Source organism: Trichoderma harzianum (assembly GCF_003025095.1).
Source record: "Trichoderma harzianum CBS 226.95 unplaced genomic scaffold M431scaffold_3, whole genome shotgun sequence".
NCBI lineage: Eukaryota > Fungi > Ascomycota > Sordariomycetes > Hypocreales > Hypocreaceae > Trichoderma > Trichoderma harzianum.
Window position 1 is genome coordinate 1,128,120 of NW_020209251.1, and position 17,765 is coordinate 1,145,884.

The window sequence follows — 17,765 nt, forward strand, 5'->3', positions numbered from 1 at the left end:
ATCTTGCATATAGAGCTCAAGAGCCGTCCCGGTTCTCGTTATTCTCGTTGCCTGCTTCATGCCTCGTAGTGGCGGTCAACGGCATAAGCAGAAATGTGCCGATGTTCATGGCCCGAGACAAATCCATACCAGGGGTCAAAAGTGATGGAAGATAAGCATCCTGGAAGGTTTTGACAGCTAACCTTTCCACCTTTGGTGTTCTGGCGCCTACTCCGTATTATATCATGATACCCACGTCCGAAGCCCTTCAGTGTCATCGCAAGGCGTCCGAGAGTTTAGAAACCAGCCGGTATTAGACTTCTGAGAGACAACTTCAACAAACATCTTTCATCATCATTCTAACAGCTAAGCTAATAACACACTCACTATGCGTAGAACCCTGTGTGCTGAGCATCACTATTCAATCCCATTCCCAAACGCCAAATCCCATTGTGCTGGAACACAAACCTCCTCCCAAACGCCATACAAACGACCAAATATTTCATCATGTAGCCAGCTTACACGTAAAAACCGCGTCCTCTACTCAAACGAACCCTTACCAAGCAATCCTCCAACAAGTCCCGCTCTGCTCTCCGCTCCACGGACCTTCTTCTCCTGCCTCCTTCGCTCATTCTCTTGCATCCTCGCCAGCTTCTCGTTATCTCTCGAGAACCCGTTGATGCCACTCTTCTTGCCCGCACCCTTCTTGATCTTGGCCTCTTCGCCGAACCCACTGCCAGATCCACCTGCCGCTGTCGTCGAGGATGACGATGTGCTAGCCGTCGACAACAGCGACGAGTTGGTAGTCGCGCGCCGGAGAAGTGAAGCGGGGACTTTGAACGACGAGGATGAGGCCCCCGCAGCAGCAAAAGCAGGGCGGTTGGAAGAAGACAAGCTGGACGATGCGTTGCGCTTGAGGCTGATGCGATCGACGACGGCGTTCCTAGTACGGCGGGAAGCAGGGGAGTGATTTTCCTTGTTCCCCCGAGATGCTGGCCGGCCTTCTTCGTCTTCGCTGTCTGAGCCAACTACTGTAGCCGGAATGACAGAACTGTGCCGCCCATCCTCCAGTAGATCAGACAATGTCTCGCGAACCTCGCCAATGTTGGAAGGTTTCTTTCCATCTTTTGTGCGTCTCATGTGTGCCGGAGCCCTGTTGTCACCAGCGCTGCCTAGCGGTTTACGTGGTTGGCTATCAGGAACGATTCGCGGCTGCTGTTGTTCAGGCTGCTCGTTCTGAGACTGAGACTCTTCTCCCTGCGAAGCCGGTGCGTCGACGATTTCCAAAAAGTCCATTTCGTCGTCGCTGCCACGGTCCTCAATGGTGCGCAAGAAAGCCTGGTTGCCAGGGTTTTCGGCCATCTTCTTGACACGCTCATCAGCAAACAATGCCTTTTGCATCTTGGCAAACTGCCGGCGCTTCATTCTCCGTCGAGCTTCTCCGCCGTCGTCGGAGTCGGAGAGGTCATAGTCGGCTCCGCGTTTACGGCGAAGCATGCCTGATGTGATGTCCTTGTACAGCTTTTCGACTTCTTTTTCGTCATTTATGCGTTCTCGATCGCTGCCAGGGCGTTAGTCGTGTTCTTTGTTTAGAAGTAGATAGAGTAAACACTTACGCATAGAACGCGGCCAACTTGCGAGCATCCTCATCATTGCCAGCCGCATCATCAATAATGTCTTGTAGAGAAGCATCGAATTCATCGTCGCTGTCCTCGCCATCCGCTCCACCGAGTCCGGCATACTCATCCTCAGATTCCTCGGCTTGCTCTTCCACCATCTCCTTTGCCTTGCTCTTCTTTCTGTTGAACTCTTCGATGAGCATCTTTTTCTTTTGCTCAGTAGCAGCATCTTGGAGAACCTTGAACGCAGTTTTTGAGGGCGCCGTTTCTGCCTCTCCTCCCTTTTCGCCACTCATGGGAACAGCAACATCTTCATCGACAGATGACATTTCCATCTTTCGTCGAAGCCTTCCTCTGCGTACGAGCGGAGAACTCTGAATTGCATCGCCATGTTGGTCTGTTGATATGGTCTCCACGGTAGAATGCGGAGGTTCAACAAACCTCGATTTCAGGGGCGTGTACCTCTGGAGCCCTCCATCTTGAGAGAGCTCAACCATATCTGATATTTGAGAGTTCATTTCGTCCCGGAGTAGGCTGTCCAAGCCATGCATCTGGGACTGTGCAAGATTGAGCTGAATAGCTTGAGTTACCCCTTGGCTTTCATCCCGTTGAGAGTCGAGAACCATGTCGTCAGCATTGTCATCCATGGTAGCCGAAAAGTTGGAATCCGGAAAATCATCGAAATCAGGCATCATTGACTGTGTCGGTTCGTCTTGGCTCTTCTGATTCTCATCCATGGTTCCTGCAAATATCTGGGTAAGGCTAAGGCCAGCAGGCCCCTCCACAGGAAGGCCAGGAATAAACGTCTTCTTGGCAGATCGCAGCACAGATGTCGGTGCAGCGGGCGACTGAAACGCCGTGCTAATAGGAGTCCTCTTCAACTTCGGCGTGACTTCGACGGCAGGTTCAGCTTCATCATCAGATAGAACAGCAGTCTTGTTCCGTGCACGCCTTCTCTTCATAGGTGTTACTTTTTCAACACCTTCATCGTCGCCGTCGCCACCTTCCATCTCATTGGCATCAGGTTTAGGGAGGACCTCTGACGTTTCAGATGCTGCATCCTCCTCCGCTTCAGCTTCAAACATGGCTGAGCCTGCAATGACATCTTCATCCTCGTCCTCGTCCTCTGCCTCGTCTTCTTCAGAGCCTGAAAGCTCTACACCAGACACCTCTTCATCGGCATCATTACCCTCATACTCTTCATCGTCGCTATCGTCCCAAGCCAGAGGGTCTGCTTCGCCGTCTTTTCCCTCTTTCTTCTCAGCTGCTACTTCTTCCTCCTTGATTCGCTGGGCCTCTTCTCTAGCTTTGGCAAGGATATCCTCTACTTCTTGCATCTGTCGTTCTCGTTCCTCCGAAGTCTGGATGACCACACCCTGGGATTTGAGCAGCTCGAGCCTCCGGTCTCGCTCGGACCTCGCTTGCTCTCTCGCTTTTTGCAATAGACTAGCCTGAAATTCGCCGGGAGTCATTCCATCTCGCTCATTCTTGCGCTTATGTTCTTTGCCCGGTGATGTAACATGAGCCAGAGCTCGCAGGGCTAGCATGGAGTGTGAATCCTGCGCTTTCCGGAACGGGATCTTGTTGAAAACAGCATTCATTCTGTCTTTTGACGTAGTCGTAATTTCCAGTTCATCATCTGAGTCTGCTGCGCCAGCTTTAGTTGGAACCGGTATTCTCACTCGCACCCGGCGCTTAGTTTCTGCAGGCTTGCTTGGTTCTTCAACGTCCATAGCCGGTCCTTTGCCCTTGTCTAAAATTGTAGAGCTTGAAGCCTCTGCGACTTCAACGCTCGGGTCAGGATTCGCAGCGGCGTTGTCCTCGACCTGAACGGAATCCTGCTTCTCCCCGACAGGGGGTGAGCTGGGTGGTGTATCTTTATTCGCGTCCGCATCGGTTGGGGGTGATACTGGTCTGCTGGAGCTGTTTGCTGGAGGCTCCACGGGCATCGGTTCGCCGCCTGGCCTGAAATTGAAACGCTCAAATAAACTTGCTTTGGAGAGCTTCTTTCGTGTCTTGGCTTCGTGAGCGAGCTGCATGTTTCTTGCCATTCGCTGAGTCTCGCGATTCATATCCTCAAGGGCCTTCTTGCTTGCTTTTCTCGTTGGACGAGCCTCCTGCGTCAGTCTGCGGCCCCCTTCGTCATCCGTTATACCTCCATCATCATCTCCGGAATCCAGCTGTTCGAGCTCGGAGGCAAGCTTTTCCTGTAGAGCCCGGCGCTCTGCTCTTCGTGCTTCTTCTTCAGCCTCCCTCGCAAGGCGTTCCTGTCGTTTTCGTTCCACCAAGGCTTTGAAGCGATCTGACTTGACAGTCGGCAAGTCTTCTTCAGATTCTGGCTGGTTCTGAGGCGCCTTTGTAGGTGACGGGCGTACTGGCGAGGATACAAAAAGTCCAGGACTTGGTGATCTAGCTGAAAGATCTGTAGCGTCGTCTTGCGCAGGACCGCGCTTCAATCGTCGTGGAGCTACGGGTAGCTCATCCTCTTCCTCAACATCTTCGGCATCTGCCATCTCAGTATCCATCGCCTCCACAGCCTGCTCTTTTTCTTGCTCTAGCATCCGTCTAACGCGGTCTCTTGCCGTTTCCGCGCCGTTCGTAGTCTCCGGGTCTTTGGTTATATCCGAGGGGCCCTGCATTCGTCCAGCCAACTTTCCTCGTGGTCGTACTGGGACGTCTGATTCTGAGTCTGAGCTATCGACATGGTCTCTGGCAGCTGTGCTATTTTTTGGCGATTTTGCATTGAGAACGCCAATCGGGACTGCGTCCTCGTCGTCACTGCCGTCTACAGTCGCAAGCAACGCTCTGAGTTTCGACCGCGGTGTCAGTAATTCTGGAGTTGCATCGCGAGATGCGGGCGTCGTAGAGCGTAGCGAAGTCATTGTCGATACCAACGACCAGCCTAGAGTTCAAAGTCGTTCGTATGTGGCAATGATTTTGAATCCTTAACAATACTGTAAATTTGATCAAAATTGCTCAGGACATGGTATTGTATGGTATGCAGGGCTGCACAAGCACAAAGTACAAAGTGGTGGCAGAGACACGTTAGTTGCGTGGGGAACATTTTACGCGCTCCCGACGCGACGCATTTCCACGCGCAGCACTTGGTGCTTAATAGAGTGTACAATGAGTGACCTGCAAGTTGTTGCAGCTGTCGTCTCCCCGCATACAAAATTAGCGCGAAAATACCACCAAAACATCGACGTGGAGTACTATGTCGATCTCTTTCTGTTCTTACGCACTGAAATAAATGCCCAAGCAGTAGGTAAACAAAATAAACAATACTGCGAATTGCCAAGCGATACTATGGCCAGTTTTCCATAAGAATGAATATTTACTCCATCTAGTCATAGGTAGGTAGTTCACATACTATCTTGGTTCTTCTACTGCATCAAGTGTCATGTATTGTCTACTGCATCCTACAAGGTTATTCAAGGTCACCGAACAACACTTGATATGGAACATTAATTGGTGGCAAAATCTGCTTGGTTCAATTGTCATCTAAGCAGTATCAGCTCGGTGAGCCCAATTCTGCCGATTTTTATAGCTATCTAGTATCCGGTAAAGACTGTCCAATGTGCCAATACCCTCCTTCCTCAGGCTTCGAGCCCCCCTAAGCCTCTTGTGAATTCCATAGTCAGAATTGATCTAGAAGTACATCTAGAAGAGCTTGTGCTCAAGGGTCATTTCGGACTCGGGCTCGAGACCAACGCAGGCGCGGAAGATGTTGGTCAAAGCCGCACGCTGCTTGGCCAGAGCATTCACAACAGGAGTTCCCGGAGGAGTAAGAGGAGCCTTGAGCATGTAGCTCAGGACGCTCAGAACACTGTGGAAGTGCTTGAACTCGGAGGTTTCGTGGCCGTCGTTGGAAGCAGCCTTCCACTGGATACGGGTCATCATCTCAGCCACCACGACGAGGTCAATGATCAAAGGCGAGGCCAGAAGAGAGTCCTCGCAGATGTTGAACAACCTGTTGTCATTAGTTAGGGTGATTCGGGAGATATTGAGTGAAGAAACTTACGAAATGGTTTGGTGGCCACCGAGGAAGATCTCAGCATAGTACTCGTCGAGGGCACGCTTGTTGTCACCGACAGCGGGCATGTACTTGATGACAACGCAGTGGTCGGGGTGCTCGCCCTTCTTGTACAGGATGCTGTTGGCCTCAACCATGTCATCGACGACGTTGGACTTGGAAATCTCCTTGGAGCGGAACTGCTTCTGGGAGCTCAAGTTCTTGCCGTCGTTGTTGCCCAGGTGGTTGTAGCTGGCAATGGAGGTCAACTTGATGCCGGCGTTGATGAGGAAATCCACAAGGGCCGATTTCATCTTGGTCTGGCCAGACTTGAAGTCGTCACCGCCAATGTAGGCATTGTGCTTCTCAGCAAGCTCAATAGCACCGGGGACAAAGGTGTTCTGGGGCGAGCCGTTGATGAAGGGGGCACCCTCCAGGATACATGCGACAGCAAAGACGGTGGAGGGAGCAACCTCCTCGTGACCCTGCTCAATAGCCTTGAGAAGGTTATCGGCAGTGTCGTTGACTCCGTCGATGATGTCGGCATATCGCTCAGTGTTGGCAGTCCACAGGACAACGACCTTGTCAAGGCCGTTGTTGGCCTTGAAATCACGAATGTCCTTTCGGATCTGCTCAACGTGAGCGTTGCAAGCCTTGGAGCCCTCAATGAGGTTGTCGGCTCGGTCCTCCTGGTTGGCAGCAATAAAGTCAGGGTAGTAGATGGAGGGGAGAGGGGTCAGCTCAGCCATCTCCTTCCTGACGTGGGCCTTGAGAGCAGGCTCAAGGACCTTGGCGCGATCCATAGCCTGGGCCAAGTTCAACGAGCTGATGTCCCAGCCTCCAATGACAAGGTCGTTGGGGTGGACCATGGGCAGCAAGTTGTGGAAGGGGATATTGATCTCCTTGTTGGTCTTGGCGTCAGTTCCGAGCTTGACGGTCGAGCTCATGACGACGGAGCCATAGTAGTTGGCCTCCTGGACGCCCTCCTTGGTATCCCAAAAAAGGTTGCGTCGGTTGGCAATAATACCGGCGGTAACAGTGGTACCGTTGTTACCACCCCAACCGACAAGCATCATGCCGACCTTGGGAACCTTGCGGTCGACCTTGAAGTCGTAGAGCGTCTCCTTGGGAGTAGCCACAAAGTTTCCATTGGCGTCGGTCTCGACACTGGTGGTGCGATAGGTGTACTTGGATCGGATTTCCGAGTCCGTGTAATTGACATTGGGGGAATTGACGACGAAGGTGCTCGGAGCAGCACCAGTGGACGCCGTCTGGCGATGGGCATAGCCGTTCCCGTTCGAGGAGCCCGCGCTAACTTCCGCGTGGGGAGCCATGGCGGAAGAGACTTGGTCTAGTTGAATTTGAAGGATTGTACGGGTTCTTTTTCTTTAAAATCGACCTTTATTTGGAAAAGGTCGAGTCCGCTAACCCTCCAGAGGCAGAGCAGCGGGCTCCGGCGAACGGGTGGTGAATCCTAGGAAAAGGTTAGCCCATTGAACTGTAATTTTCGACTCTTTTCTTCTTCTTCTTTCTTCTTTCTGTCCTTTCTTCTTGCTGCTGGGGAAACACATACGAGTTAAGGAGATTGGAAAACGTCTTGTCGACTTTGGTGTGATCGAGGTTCTGACTCCTCGACCAACTGTAAACCTGTAATAAGGTGGGATAGAGGGTGTTTTTGGTGAGCAAAGATTACAGCAGCAAAACAGCTATTTGGCTAAAAGTTTCTGAAGAAATCAGGGACTGAAGCTTGTTGGCTTGTTTGCAACGTGAACTTGGATTTTTACTTTGTGGTGAGAGGGGAAAAGAAAGATTCTTTAGATTAGCAGGGGGAGGGGTTTGGTGCTTTATAGTCAACATCGGCTCAATATGGCTCAGGGTCTACTTCTAAAAGACAACGCGTCCAGATACAACGGAAGCGCTAAAGTGTCTAGCACCGCTAATAGGCCAACACTTTTGGAGGCTTGAAAATCGGGCTTGGCCTGACCCGCGCACAAGGCGGTGAAAAACACCTCATGGTTGGGACCTGCAGGATCAAATTACATTGCATGTCATGATTGGGCGGACAGCGAACCATCTTGCTGAAGTTGACGGCAGCCCGGATAGGACGGGGTGAGCTGAGCTGTGCGGACGGACTTCGGGCCCATGGAAGCTTCCACGTTAGCAGAAGATTTAACGGCTTTTTGCTTTTCAATCTCAGCTAAGGTACCTTACTTTACGAAGGGACTAATGACGAATTCCAGCAGTTAAGGTACGGACTAGATGTGCTGAATTTCAGCCACGATAAGCGTGTGGGAATTAAGGTAGGGAGGGAGCAACTCCGAGCCGAAATCCATGGCGTGGTCCGTCAACGAGGCCACATCATGCATTGGTCGATGCACTTGCAACCCGGAGGTTACCTATGTATATTTTCCTATCTGAACAGAGGACCATTTCAATACTCGTAAGTGTTCAATCGTTTCCACCATAATTCATTCCGTCTTTATTTCTCATTCTCATTATTCATTTTCATTTTACTTTTGTTTTAACTTTAGTTTCGTGACCGAGCCTCGGCAGCCACTCTGCCATGATGCAAGCAGCAAAACCAACCCACACTGCCCATCATTCTCCGTACTTTGGACCCTCCATACTACGGAGTACTGTGCTCCGTAATGGACCTGATAATCAATGTGGGGGGACGTTTGCTCGGTTTCCCCAAAGTGGCCCATCAATGGTCTGGAGCCATTGGGAGCTTTCGTGCTATCTGTTCTTAGTCTTTGACTTTACTCAGCCCGCCTTGCTCAGTGCGGGTGAAGTCGGTCTCAAACGGCGGATCCATGCGGACCTTGAGGCCCGAGATCGCGTGCTTTGTGAGCGAGTAGCTGTGTGTACCTGCACGAGTACGCGTTGGCTGACATGTGCTAATGCAGACATTGGGTAGAGATCGCCATCGACCGCCTTTCCTGACCGCATTTATTGCGTCTGTTGGGGCATTTTGCCTGCAAGGAACTAGGTGATATATCGTAGCCGGGACCATCGTGTATGTACGAACATACCGAAACTGCAGCAAAGCTGCCAATCACTCCCCCCAATGAGCATGAAGCTGACAGCCAGTGTTTAATGCGATATTTTGGTCGGATAAACACGTCGAGCATGAGTGACACGAAGCAATCGGCAAAGTGTGTGGACAGCTGGCGGCTTGGCATCCTGGCATCCTCCTGCAGGTTATGTATCGTATATGTTCTGGCTCTATCGACGTTGATAGCTCAATTGGTAAACGATACCTATTGAAATGTAGGTGGCCATAAGCTGTACCGCCAACAGGAAATTACCACACACCGCACACGGCTAAAGGACAATATGCTTGTAAGGTACCCAAACTTGGCATTCAATGGACTGGGAAAATGCATCTGTGCCGCTACCCTGCATTCCTATCTTTCTATGCTGGGAGGGCCATATTACATGTTCTCCGTACTCGTACATGTGCTTCACCTTGTCATACCTGGTGCATGTACAGTACCCAGGGCAGCATTCAACGTGTAGGATTGCAGGCAGGGGAAGATGATAAGACGGCATACCAAGTGCAACCAACGACATGGACTGTGTAGAGTCGATTCTCACTCAGCTCTTGCTCTAACGCAAAGCTGCCCGTGCATCAGCCTTGAACTGATCTGCTGTGGTTCGGCAATTGAGCACGTGTCTTGACTTATTGTTCAGATGACATAGGGCACGAAGACCTGGTCGGAAATACATGAAACCGAAACAGTGAAGCTCAAACAGCGTGTCATGTCGCAGATAGACCGAGATACCTACTGCACCTGCGCACGGCAGTGGCTGGACTGTCAAAACCCCCTGGTCACGGCATCTCCAGGGATATCTTCTAGTGTTGCAACCACGGAGTATTAGCCAAGGCAACGCGAGTATTACAAGTACTACCGCATAAAGAACGCAACATGCAGGAGAGTGCTCGTATGTGACTAAGGCCATGGACGCGAGCTTACATGTACATGACCTTGACTTCATGAGCATTCTTTCTTCCGCAGAAAGGCATTTGGCCTGTTAGTGCTGGTTCACAAAGGCCACTCGAGTGGTGGAATTCTCGTCCTTCGAAGATCCTCTCTACAGAGCCGCTTGGGGACTGTACGAGTACAGGATAGAACACAACGACCAGGGCTAGCTTTGGATGAGACGCTGAACCGCCTCATGCGACGTGCCAGGGTCAGTGGCCAACCCAAAACAGAGGCCCGCCAGGATGACCATCGGTAGCAGCTCACTTTAGTAGGTGAAATCATACAAGCTTAGTACCCCATACTTGCTGTGGAGGAACGATACGCCGCAACGCAACCGAACAGAGATGATGATCACCGATCGGGCTCGAAAGAGGAAATGAGGACACCGGTGATGTGCTGTGCGGAGAACGGGCACGGCAGCGGAACGCAACGCCAGCCTCGTCACCTTGCGCTTCCCAGGTGGGCATAGCAGAGGGTATTCGCTGTAGAACCGAAGCTGCGCCGATTCTTGTCATGCGGGCGATGGAACCAACCAACAGCTGCCGTTCATTGTCTCTGCCTTTGACCGGTACCTGTATCTCCCAGTCCATCACACACACATGCTTCATTTGAGACAAAGAGCTATTGTCCACGTGCGGCTTCTGTTCTTTGCAGCCTCCCAAACAATGTTCCATGCGAAACAGCCCGGCCGAGTCGAGGGGCGCTTACCGGGAGAGTTTGATACGGTCCAGAAGAAAACGTGAAAGGCTGAAGAATGAAGAGGAGTGACAGCCGTCCAATGGTTTCAGTGCATGAGCAACCATCTGGTACAAGCACTTGTACACTACTTCGGGTGTGGATGGATCCTTCGACGTCGATTGGGGGTCTTTCAGTGGGCATGGAAATTTGATTATAGCGCCTTTGGCGACTCTAGCACGGCCCTCTGACCACTGAGGCTGCCGTCCCTCCCCCGAAAAGGGATTTGATCCATTTTGATCCCCTCAGCACCCTCCCCCCCTTATCAACACCAACTCGAACGCACAGGCACCGCAGGGAATCTGGCAGGGGTTCCCTGCAAGGTACGCGACCCAAAAGAGCGAGCAACATTGGCGCTACTGCGGGCCTCATTTACGCAGCTGTCTTGTTCCAGCGAACGCTCCGGGCTTGGTGCGCTGTTTGTTACAGCCTGCCGGGATCACGAGGTGGGAATCTTCACGGCGATGGGAAAGATGAAATGAGTCTTGACTAAACGGGTGGAGAGCGAGCTAGTCCGTCTGATACGGAGTTAGTGGCAGGCTAACATGGCCAATCGAGCACCGGTTTGGTCTGCACCGCGAAGAGCCATGGGGATGCGTCGAGCAGGAGAATCTGCAGCGCTGCCCTTAGTCTGGATTGGACACCGGCCGCTGGCTTACGGTATTGGATATTGGACTGACAAACAATAAAGGGAGTGGATATCGATTGCGACGATGAAAATACGACAAGAGGCCCGTCTGGATATTACGAGTACATAACTCATACGAGTACAGTATGGCCTTTCCCTGCCAAGGGAGCGGTCTTAAGGACCCTCGCCCGCGGTGTCTGGTCTGCCCTACCACGGTCCGTCGTGCGGGCGACTTTTGTGTCTAGGGTTTCAATCCGTGTGCCGTCAAGTGACAAAGATGCTGTGCGCCGTGTTCCATGTGCTACGGACCTTTAGGTATGTGTAGGTGTAGGTGAGTTGGGAGCTGATGCTGGGGCTCGACACCCTCAACCGTTCAAGTCTTTGTTGGTAGCAGCTGTTGCCCAGCCTCGCCTCACCTCGCCTCGTATTCCATTCGCAACTCGTGCCTCCTTCTGTGCACTACAAAGACGATGCCCATCCACACCGCAATCACCGCAACGTTTAGTCACGGCACTGCGAGGCTGCTTACAGGGATTCGCGACCTGATCGCAATTAGCTCCCACCAAAGAAACCTGGCCATCCGCAGGCCAGCGACAGGGACCGGGGCAACTCTAGTCAGGGGTCTGGCCCCCCCAGCAACTTCTTTCCGTGACCTCCACCACTCGAGACACTATGCGCAACATCACCGTTTGCAGGTAGCCGTCCCTCCAAAACCTGCCACCTTATTCCCCCTTCTGTCTTCTTTTCTTCCTCGCCAATTCATCTTCCTGGATACCGCAGGCGAGGTGTCAAGCGTCGACCAGCGCAGGAATCATCCGGCGTCTCGGCGTGGGCTTGACAGCTACCAGAGTATATCCTGACTCTCGCCGCCGCTCCTGTCAGAAGACGAGTGCGATTGATTGCCCAGCTTTTGCTGGAACACGCTGTCGCCGGCTTTAGACGGCGAGGCTGTGTTTCAGCGACTCGATACCCGCGGCCTGAAGGAGCTGCGCAAAACATCTTGAAGGAGGTGGCAGAGACGGGAGGTGTCGTGTGCCAGCCTTTTGCTCGAGCTCTCTCATCTTTTATATCCCACAGACTGGCTGCCCGCCATCTTGTACTAATTGCCACCGACAGCGATTGCTTCTGTAGCACGTGTCGATGCCGGCATCTCCAATGTTTCCCTTCGCCCTCGAATAACACATTTTGAACCACTACACGGAAGTGCTGTATCGCCACCATGTCTGGACTCAGAGAGTCGGCTTTCTTGCCGACGATCAAGTGTTCATCATGTGGCCTGCAGGTCGAAATCTCCCTGATGGGAGAACACGTGTGTCCGTCTGTCGAGCGTAAGTCATTTCATACACGCCATGATGCAGTAGTTGCCTGTGCTAAGTTGGATATTTAGTATCGCCGCCTCCTGATAGCAACGACAAGTTTGTAGAGCCGCCCCCCAGATCAGCCGATCGATTGCCTGGCCCGGTCGATATAGGCGCAGCAAGTACGATTTCTCGACGACCAAGTCTCTCCGATGGCAGCTAAATGCTAACTTTCCCTAGATAAAATGTATATGGCCCCAGGACCGTTGACCCCGGTGAGCCAACCTGGAGGCTCGCGCAGCGCCTCACCGATGACGCCGTACAGACCATCTTTTGCCGACCAAGCAAGAGATTTTTTCTCATTTAGCGCTGCTAAAGTAGACGAGCCAGCTCAGATACCCGAAAAACAGTCCGACGCGAATGGCCATCGCAGCTCTAAAAGCATGGCCGCCTTGACGTCCACACCCGCCTCCACCAAACCTCTCGGGTTCATGGAGCGCATGAATACCATTGCTCCCGGCCCCTTTGATGCCAGCCAGCGGCCTTCCACTTCCCACGGAGCTTTTCCAGCAAAGAAGGAGTCGCTCTCCAGGTTTGGCTTACCTGTCTCAGAGGAGCCGGGTCGACTCAGTGAGAGACCCGGAACAAGCAGTTCCAGTTTGTCATCTGGAAGCAGCAACAACATACCATCAACTCCGAAGCAGCCCCAGAAGAATGGATACGAGGGATTCGGCCCACCCTCGGGGCGCTCGCTGGACCCCAATGGCATGGCACCGCCTATGAGGGCTGAAACTTTCCCAAGGCCGTCTCCTGGTGTAGGAGAAACCCCCCGTCGCCCATCTTACTCGAGCCCGCGGTCCCGATTGCCTTCCATGGGAGCCGAGGGAGAACGACGACCCTCTTTGGCTCCTGATACGTCGAGGCGCCCGCCGCCTCGCAAAAGTCTTATTCCCTCGCATTTGCCGACGGCCTCTCTCAACTTGGCCGAAGAGTTCGGCGTTAGCAACCCATATCATACGTCGTCAGACTCTGCCTCCTCAGGTTACTCTACTTTTAGCAACCAGAGCCAGAACACCGCGCAGACGAGCCCCCCGAGGTCTGAGGCGCGTAACAGCATACCGGACGCACTTAGGGTAAGGTCACAGGAAAAGCCGCGGCCTGCGGATCTTCGACTCGACCCGGCAGCCGAGATACCTCTTCCTGCTCGATCCCCGGTACCGCGTTCGCCGTATCTCATTCCAGAGGGAGAAGAAGAAGAGCGCGATGACCCGGCAATCCAGCCTGGTCTCGGCCAATCATTCAAACCCTACAGGGCATTTAGCCCAGCCGCGGCCTCGAATCCTACCCGACCGCCGCCGCCAGAGGCAGAAGTTGGACCCAAAAACGAAAGCTCTCCCAAACAGCCTTCCCCCAGACAATCTTCCCCTAAGCAGCCCTCTCCCAGGCAATCTTCTCCCAGACAAGAATCTCCAAAGCAACCTTCTCCCCGACAGGAATCTCCAAAGCAGCCCTCTCCTAGGCAATCTCCTCCGAGACAATCCCAGCCTGCACCGCCAGTATCCCCTCCAAGACAGTCCCCTCCAAGACAATCCCAGCCTACACCGCGTGAATCCCCCCGAAAGGTATCTAGAGACCTAAAGGCATCCAAGGATCTCAAACTTCCATCTCGTGGTGACTGCAAAGCCTGCGGAGAACCCATTACCGGAAAGAGTGTTTCGTCAGCCGATGGGCGACTGACAGGAAGATATCACAAGGCCTGCTTCGTGTGCGCTACGTGCTCGAACCCATTTACCTCGGCAGAATTCTACGTTTTGAATGACAAGCCATATTGCGAGCAGCACTACCACAAGCTCAACGGCAGTCTGTGTGGAACCTGTGGGCGCGGCATCGAGGGTCAATTCGTCGAGGACGAATCTCGTGTCAAGCACCACATTGACTGTTTCTGCTGCTTGGACTGTGGCCGACCACTTTCTGACGGCTACTTTGAGGTTGACGGTAGAGCCTACTGTGAACAAGATGCTTTGAGGAGGACCCAGCCGCCGCCACCTGCTCCATATCCCCAAGGACCCAGGAGAGGCGGCTACGGAGGCCCGGGCCCCCGACCATACGGCCCTCCACCTGGACGCATGGGTCCAGGAGGTCCGGGACCTCGACCAGGTTACGGTCCTGGACCTGGCTTGCCCAGAGGACCAGGCCCCTACGGTGGACCTCCACCCGGCCGCCTCGGACCCGGCATGGGACCTGGCATGAGACCTGGTATGATGGGACCTCCCGGTATGATGGGACCCGGTATGAGGGGACCTGGCCTAGGCCCGGGTCCACTACCCAAGATGAACAAGAGGATGACGAGACTGGGCATGATGTAAAATGCCTGCCGTCTCGATCTGCCTCATTGCATAATGTCTTAATATCACTATCGCCGCTGTTCACTCTGCAGTGCAGAGTTGTACGCGTGAGAAACCCTTCCCCGAGAATCTTGGAACCAATGCATAATAGTTTTGTTTTTGGTTTATATACCCTATTTTCTTTTCTTTCTTTGTTTCACCGGTATATATACCCACAGCCGGCTGGGCTTGTTTGGTGGATATCTCTTTTGGTTAATCCAGTCATGCTTACGAATGAATCCGATCCCACATGCGTTTAGTTCATGTTTATATATACTGTCCTCATCATAGATGGCGTTTTTTTTTTCTTTGGGATGTACTGACTGACAACTCTGATGAGTCGTTAATATGGTTGTTGGGTTCTCGAGAGAAAATTATGTGTCGTTTTTGTACTTGATTCGTTCCATCTTACTCCCCCCATCTTTATCTGATACTATACCGTCTTATTCGGTCATAATGTTAGTGTTTGTCTACTACAACTGTCTGGATCTGAGTCTTGTGAATGATGTTAAAAGGCGAGATCATGCTGCTGTTGAAGTCGATGTATGTGCATGTATCATGTTGATGAGATCGTGCGGCATCGCGGTGGCTTGCTGGATCGAGATAGCGCAAGCCTCGTCAGTCCATATGCAGCGAAGTCTTCTACCTTTTGCGGGTGAAGTCGTCGAAGCTTGTCGATAAGCGTACTTGCTTAAAACAGATGGATACAAATATAGATTCAAGACAATTTCCGGTGATATCATTGGAATGCAGTGTCTTCTCTGCATGATTCTGGCACGTGTTGCTCAGCTGGTGTTTTGGATATTGGTGAGACGTTCAAACAATGGATGTGCCGTAGCCTTGGGAATGCGACGGGTTTGACTCGTCGCAGCTGGCGCATAAAAGTTCGTTTAGTGTGCCTGTATGCATACTGTGCTATATATCCTCCTTTCTCCTACCTTATCCAATGGATATAAAAAAAAAGGGGGGGGGGGATGGTTGATGGATTAGAATAACTGTAATTTGCTGTGCATGAAGCCAGCCTGATTGCCATTGGAGCTGCCTTGTGTGGTTGGCTAGCAGCAATAGCGCCCTGTAAAATTGATCTGTGCTGTTTGCTGCTCGTCCGGTCCTGTCAGCGAAGTGCCGCTTTTAGTATCGCTTCGTCCTGGCGAAAGCAACGTGCGGAAAAAAAAACGGAAGAAAATGTCAACAGTTGGACATAAAAAATACAGTGTGGCACGTGGAGAATGAAAAATCCCCAGCTGATGTTTTATGCTTCTGAAATGGAGGAGAGGATGGAGAAAGGTGGCGGATTTTTTTTTTTGGTGTCATGATGCGGCCTGCGAGACTGTCTTTTGACGGGCTGTCTCTCTTATGCCTCCCGTGTTGACGGAAAAGTATAATTTTGGTGTACACGCGAGTACCCACGACGTCACGATTTTTCTTGAAAGATGAAGAGAACCAGCATGTATCGGTGAGAAATGCTCATCGGCATGTTCTATGCAGACTGACTTGTTCTTTTTCTTTTTTAAAACTGATCTTCAGGAGATGGCCCTCCCTTTGATACTTATGAGGAACCGCTGTGGACACGGAGCTGTGGGTGACGAAATTGCCCCTGGGCCGGAGGGAGCCACTTTGACAAGCCTTTGACCCACGGCAATGGAGCCGTTTGACAGAAAGCCTGCGTTTGAGAATCGGAGGAGACGTGCCGACGTCTTACGCAAACAGACGGATGGGATTGATGCTTGAGACTGAGATCGATGCTGGGTCGGCACCAATAGCCGGATGTTGAAGAGCTTAGAATATACGATCTATGGATTACCTGTACCTAAGATAGTTACCAAGTGTTATTGTCTCGATGCGCAAATCTCCTGAGCCTCAATGTCTGAGATAGTCGTGCAGCGATTCTCTGTACTGTACTAGACCAGCACCTACCCATCCAGCTCCATACGCGTAATCCTCAGAAATTCTTGCGCTGATCGACAGACAGCATGAATTTGTCTGCAACACCAGCTGTGGTACCCAAGGGCTGAATCAAGACTGAATACTGTGGCAAACACCAGCCCTCGTTGGCCAGCCCCCTAAGCCAACCCCGCTGTAATTTTGGAGACCCCCCGCTAGAATGTCGCTCATGCGGGCGGCCACTTGTGTAAAATTAATGGGCAGGATTTTGGTGTCAATTGCAGGTCGAGATTGAATCGAAGCGATTGAAGTTCTGGTTAGTGCCAACTGCGACAGTACAGCGCATTAGTTCCTGGTGTTACAGGCCACTCCCTCGCGCAATGCTTCCAAGGTTCCGCTATTTCCAGTAGCACGGCATTCATCTCGCCAGCTTGTGCTGATTATCCCCCGATTCTTTCCTTTGACTCGCCTGTGCCACCATCCAACCCTTTCCTCTCTTTTTCCAAGTTGCACGCGATAGCCTTCGTCCGCTCCCTCTACACGACAATTCCAGAGGCTGCGACGGATCAGACGTCTTCTTCTTCTTCATCATCCTTTTTTACCGCATTTTCCTAGCCCCTTAGTCCCTCTTTTCAAACCGCTGTCCCTTTACACCCCGCGACGGTGAGACTTCTACAGAGAACCTCTCATTCTCATTCCTACGATCGAGTAACCAAGCGCGCATCTTGTCCGATTTCTCCTACACACGGGATTTAATTGGTTATTGCCGGAAGAGACTCGGCAAGGCTAGCCCAACACAAGCTGCGTCATCCGTCGCAAACACTGGCAAACAACGGCCATTCCGTGCGATTTCGCAACATGCAAACTTGAGAGAGCTCTGGTAGCCCGCAATCAAGTTGTATATCTCGCAACGCTCAGCTGTTCCAGCTAGAATTAACGACTGTCTATCGCATCGCGTTGGAATTTTCTTTTCATCCGAAACCATTGCATCGAGGGGATTAACAAGATGTTGAGTCCCTCGCGCCGACCCAGGCTGAGGATCATCCTCCTCATCGCCCTCGCCTCCATTACGTCCTATTACCTGCTTTTCAGCGGCCCGAGCCCTCGTTTCAACATTGTGCCTTATCTTCCTGAAGACACCCAGGGCAATCAACCTACTACTCCTGCACCTGAGTCGCCTCAGTCCCCTCCGATACCTCCTAAAGCACCCGAAGTGCCTCCCAAGGCGCCTTCAGATACC

The 17,765-nt window shown here is 52.1% G+C and overlaps 3 protein-coding genes across 3 annotated transcripts; 1 reads left to right on the plus strand and 2 right to left on the minus strand.

Moving 5' to 3' along the window:
- Positions 1-34: 34 nt before the first annotated feature.
- On the minus strand, positions 35-4,631 carry M431DRAFT_517287 (hypothetical protein). Its single transcript, XM_024920328.1, has 2 exons — positions 1,596-4,631; positions 35-1,540 (listed from the first exon to the last, which is right to left on the minus strand). Exons 1-2 carry the CDS (start codon positions 4,478-4,480, stop codon positions 520-522), a joined length of 3,906 nt encoding a protein of 1,301 aa, XP_024777326.1. The 5' UTR covers positions 4,481-4,631; the 3' UTR covers positions 35-519.
- Positions 4,632-5,258: 627 nt separating this feature from the next.
- On the minus strand, positions 5,259-6,944 carry M431DRAFT_79712 (hypothetical protein; the record flags this gene model as incomplete). Its single annotated transcript, XM_024922855.1, has 2 exons — positions 5,259-5,568; positions 5,620-6,944. The coding sequence occupies 2 exons, from the start codon at positions 6,942-6,944 to the stop codon at positions 5,259-5,261; spliced, it is 1,635 nt and encodes a 544-aa protein (XP_024777327.1).
- Positions 6,945-12,178: 5,234 nt separating this feature from the next.
- M431DRAFT_77835 (hypothetical protein) lies at positions 12,179-14,623 on the plus strand (the record flags this gene model as incomplete). Its single annotated transcript, XM_024922623.1, has 3 exons — positions 12,179-12,287; positions 12,347-12,439; positions 12,498-14,623. The coding sequence occupies 3 exons, from the start codon at positions 12,179-12,181 to the stop codon at positions 14,621-14,623; spliced, it is 2,328 nt and encodes a 775-aa protein (XP_024777328.1).
- Between the last annotated feature and the right edge of the window lie 3,142 nt (positions 14,624-17,765).

Coding starts and splice junctions, on each gene's coding strand:
- M431DRAFT_517287 (XM_024920328.1), bottom strand. CDS start 4,480: ATGACTTCGCTACGCTCTACGACGCCCGCATCTCGCGATGCAACTCCA. Junction 1,541..1,595: donor AAGTTGGCCGCGTTCTATGC/GTAAGTGTTTAC, acceptor ACGCCCTGGCAG/CGATCGAGAACGCATAAATG.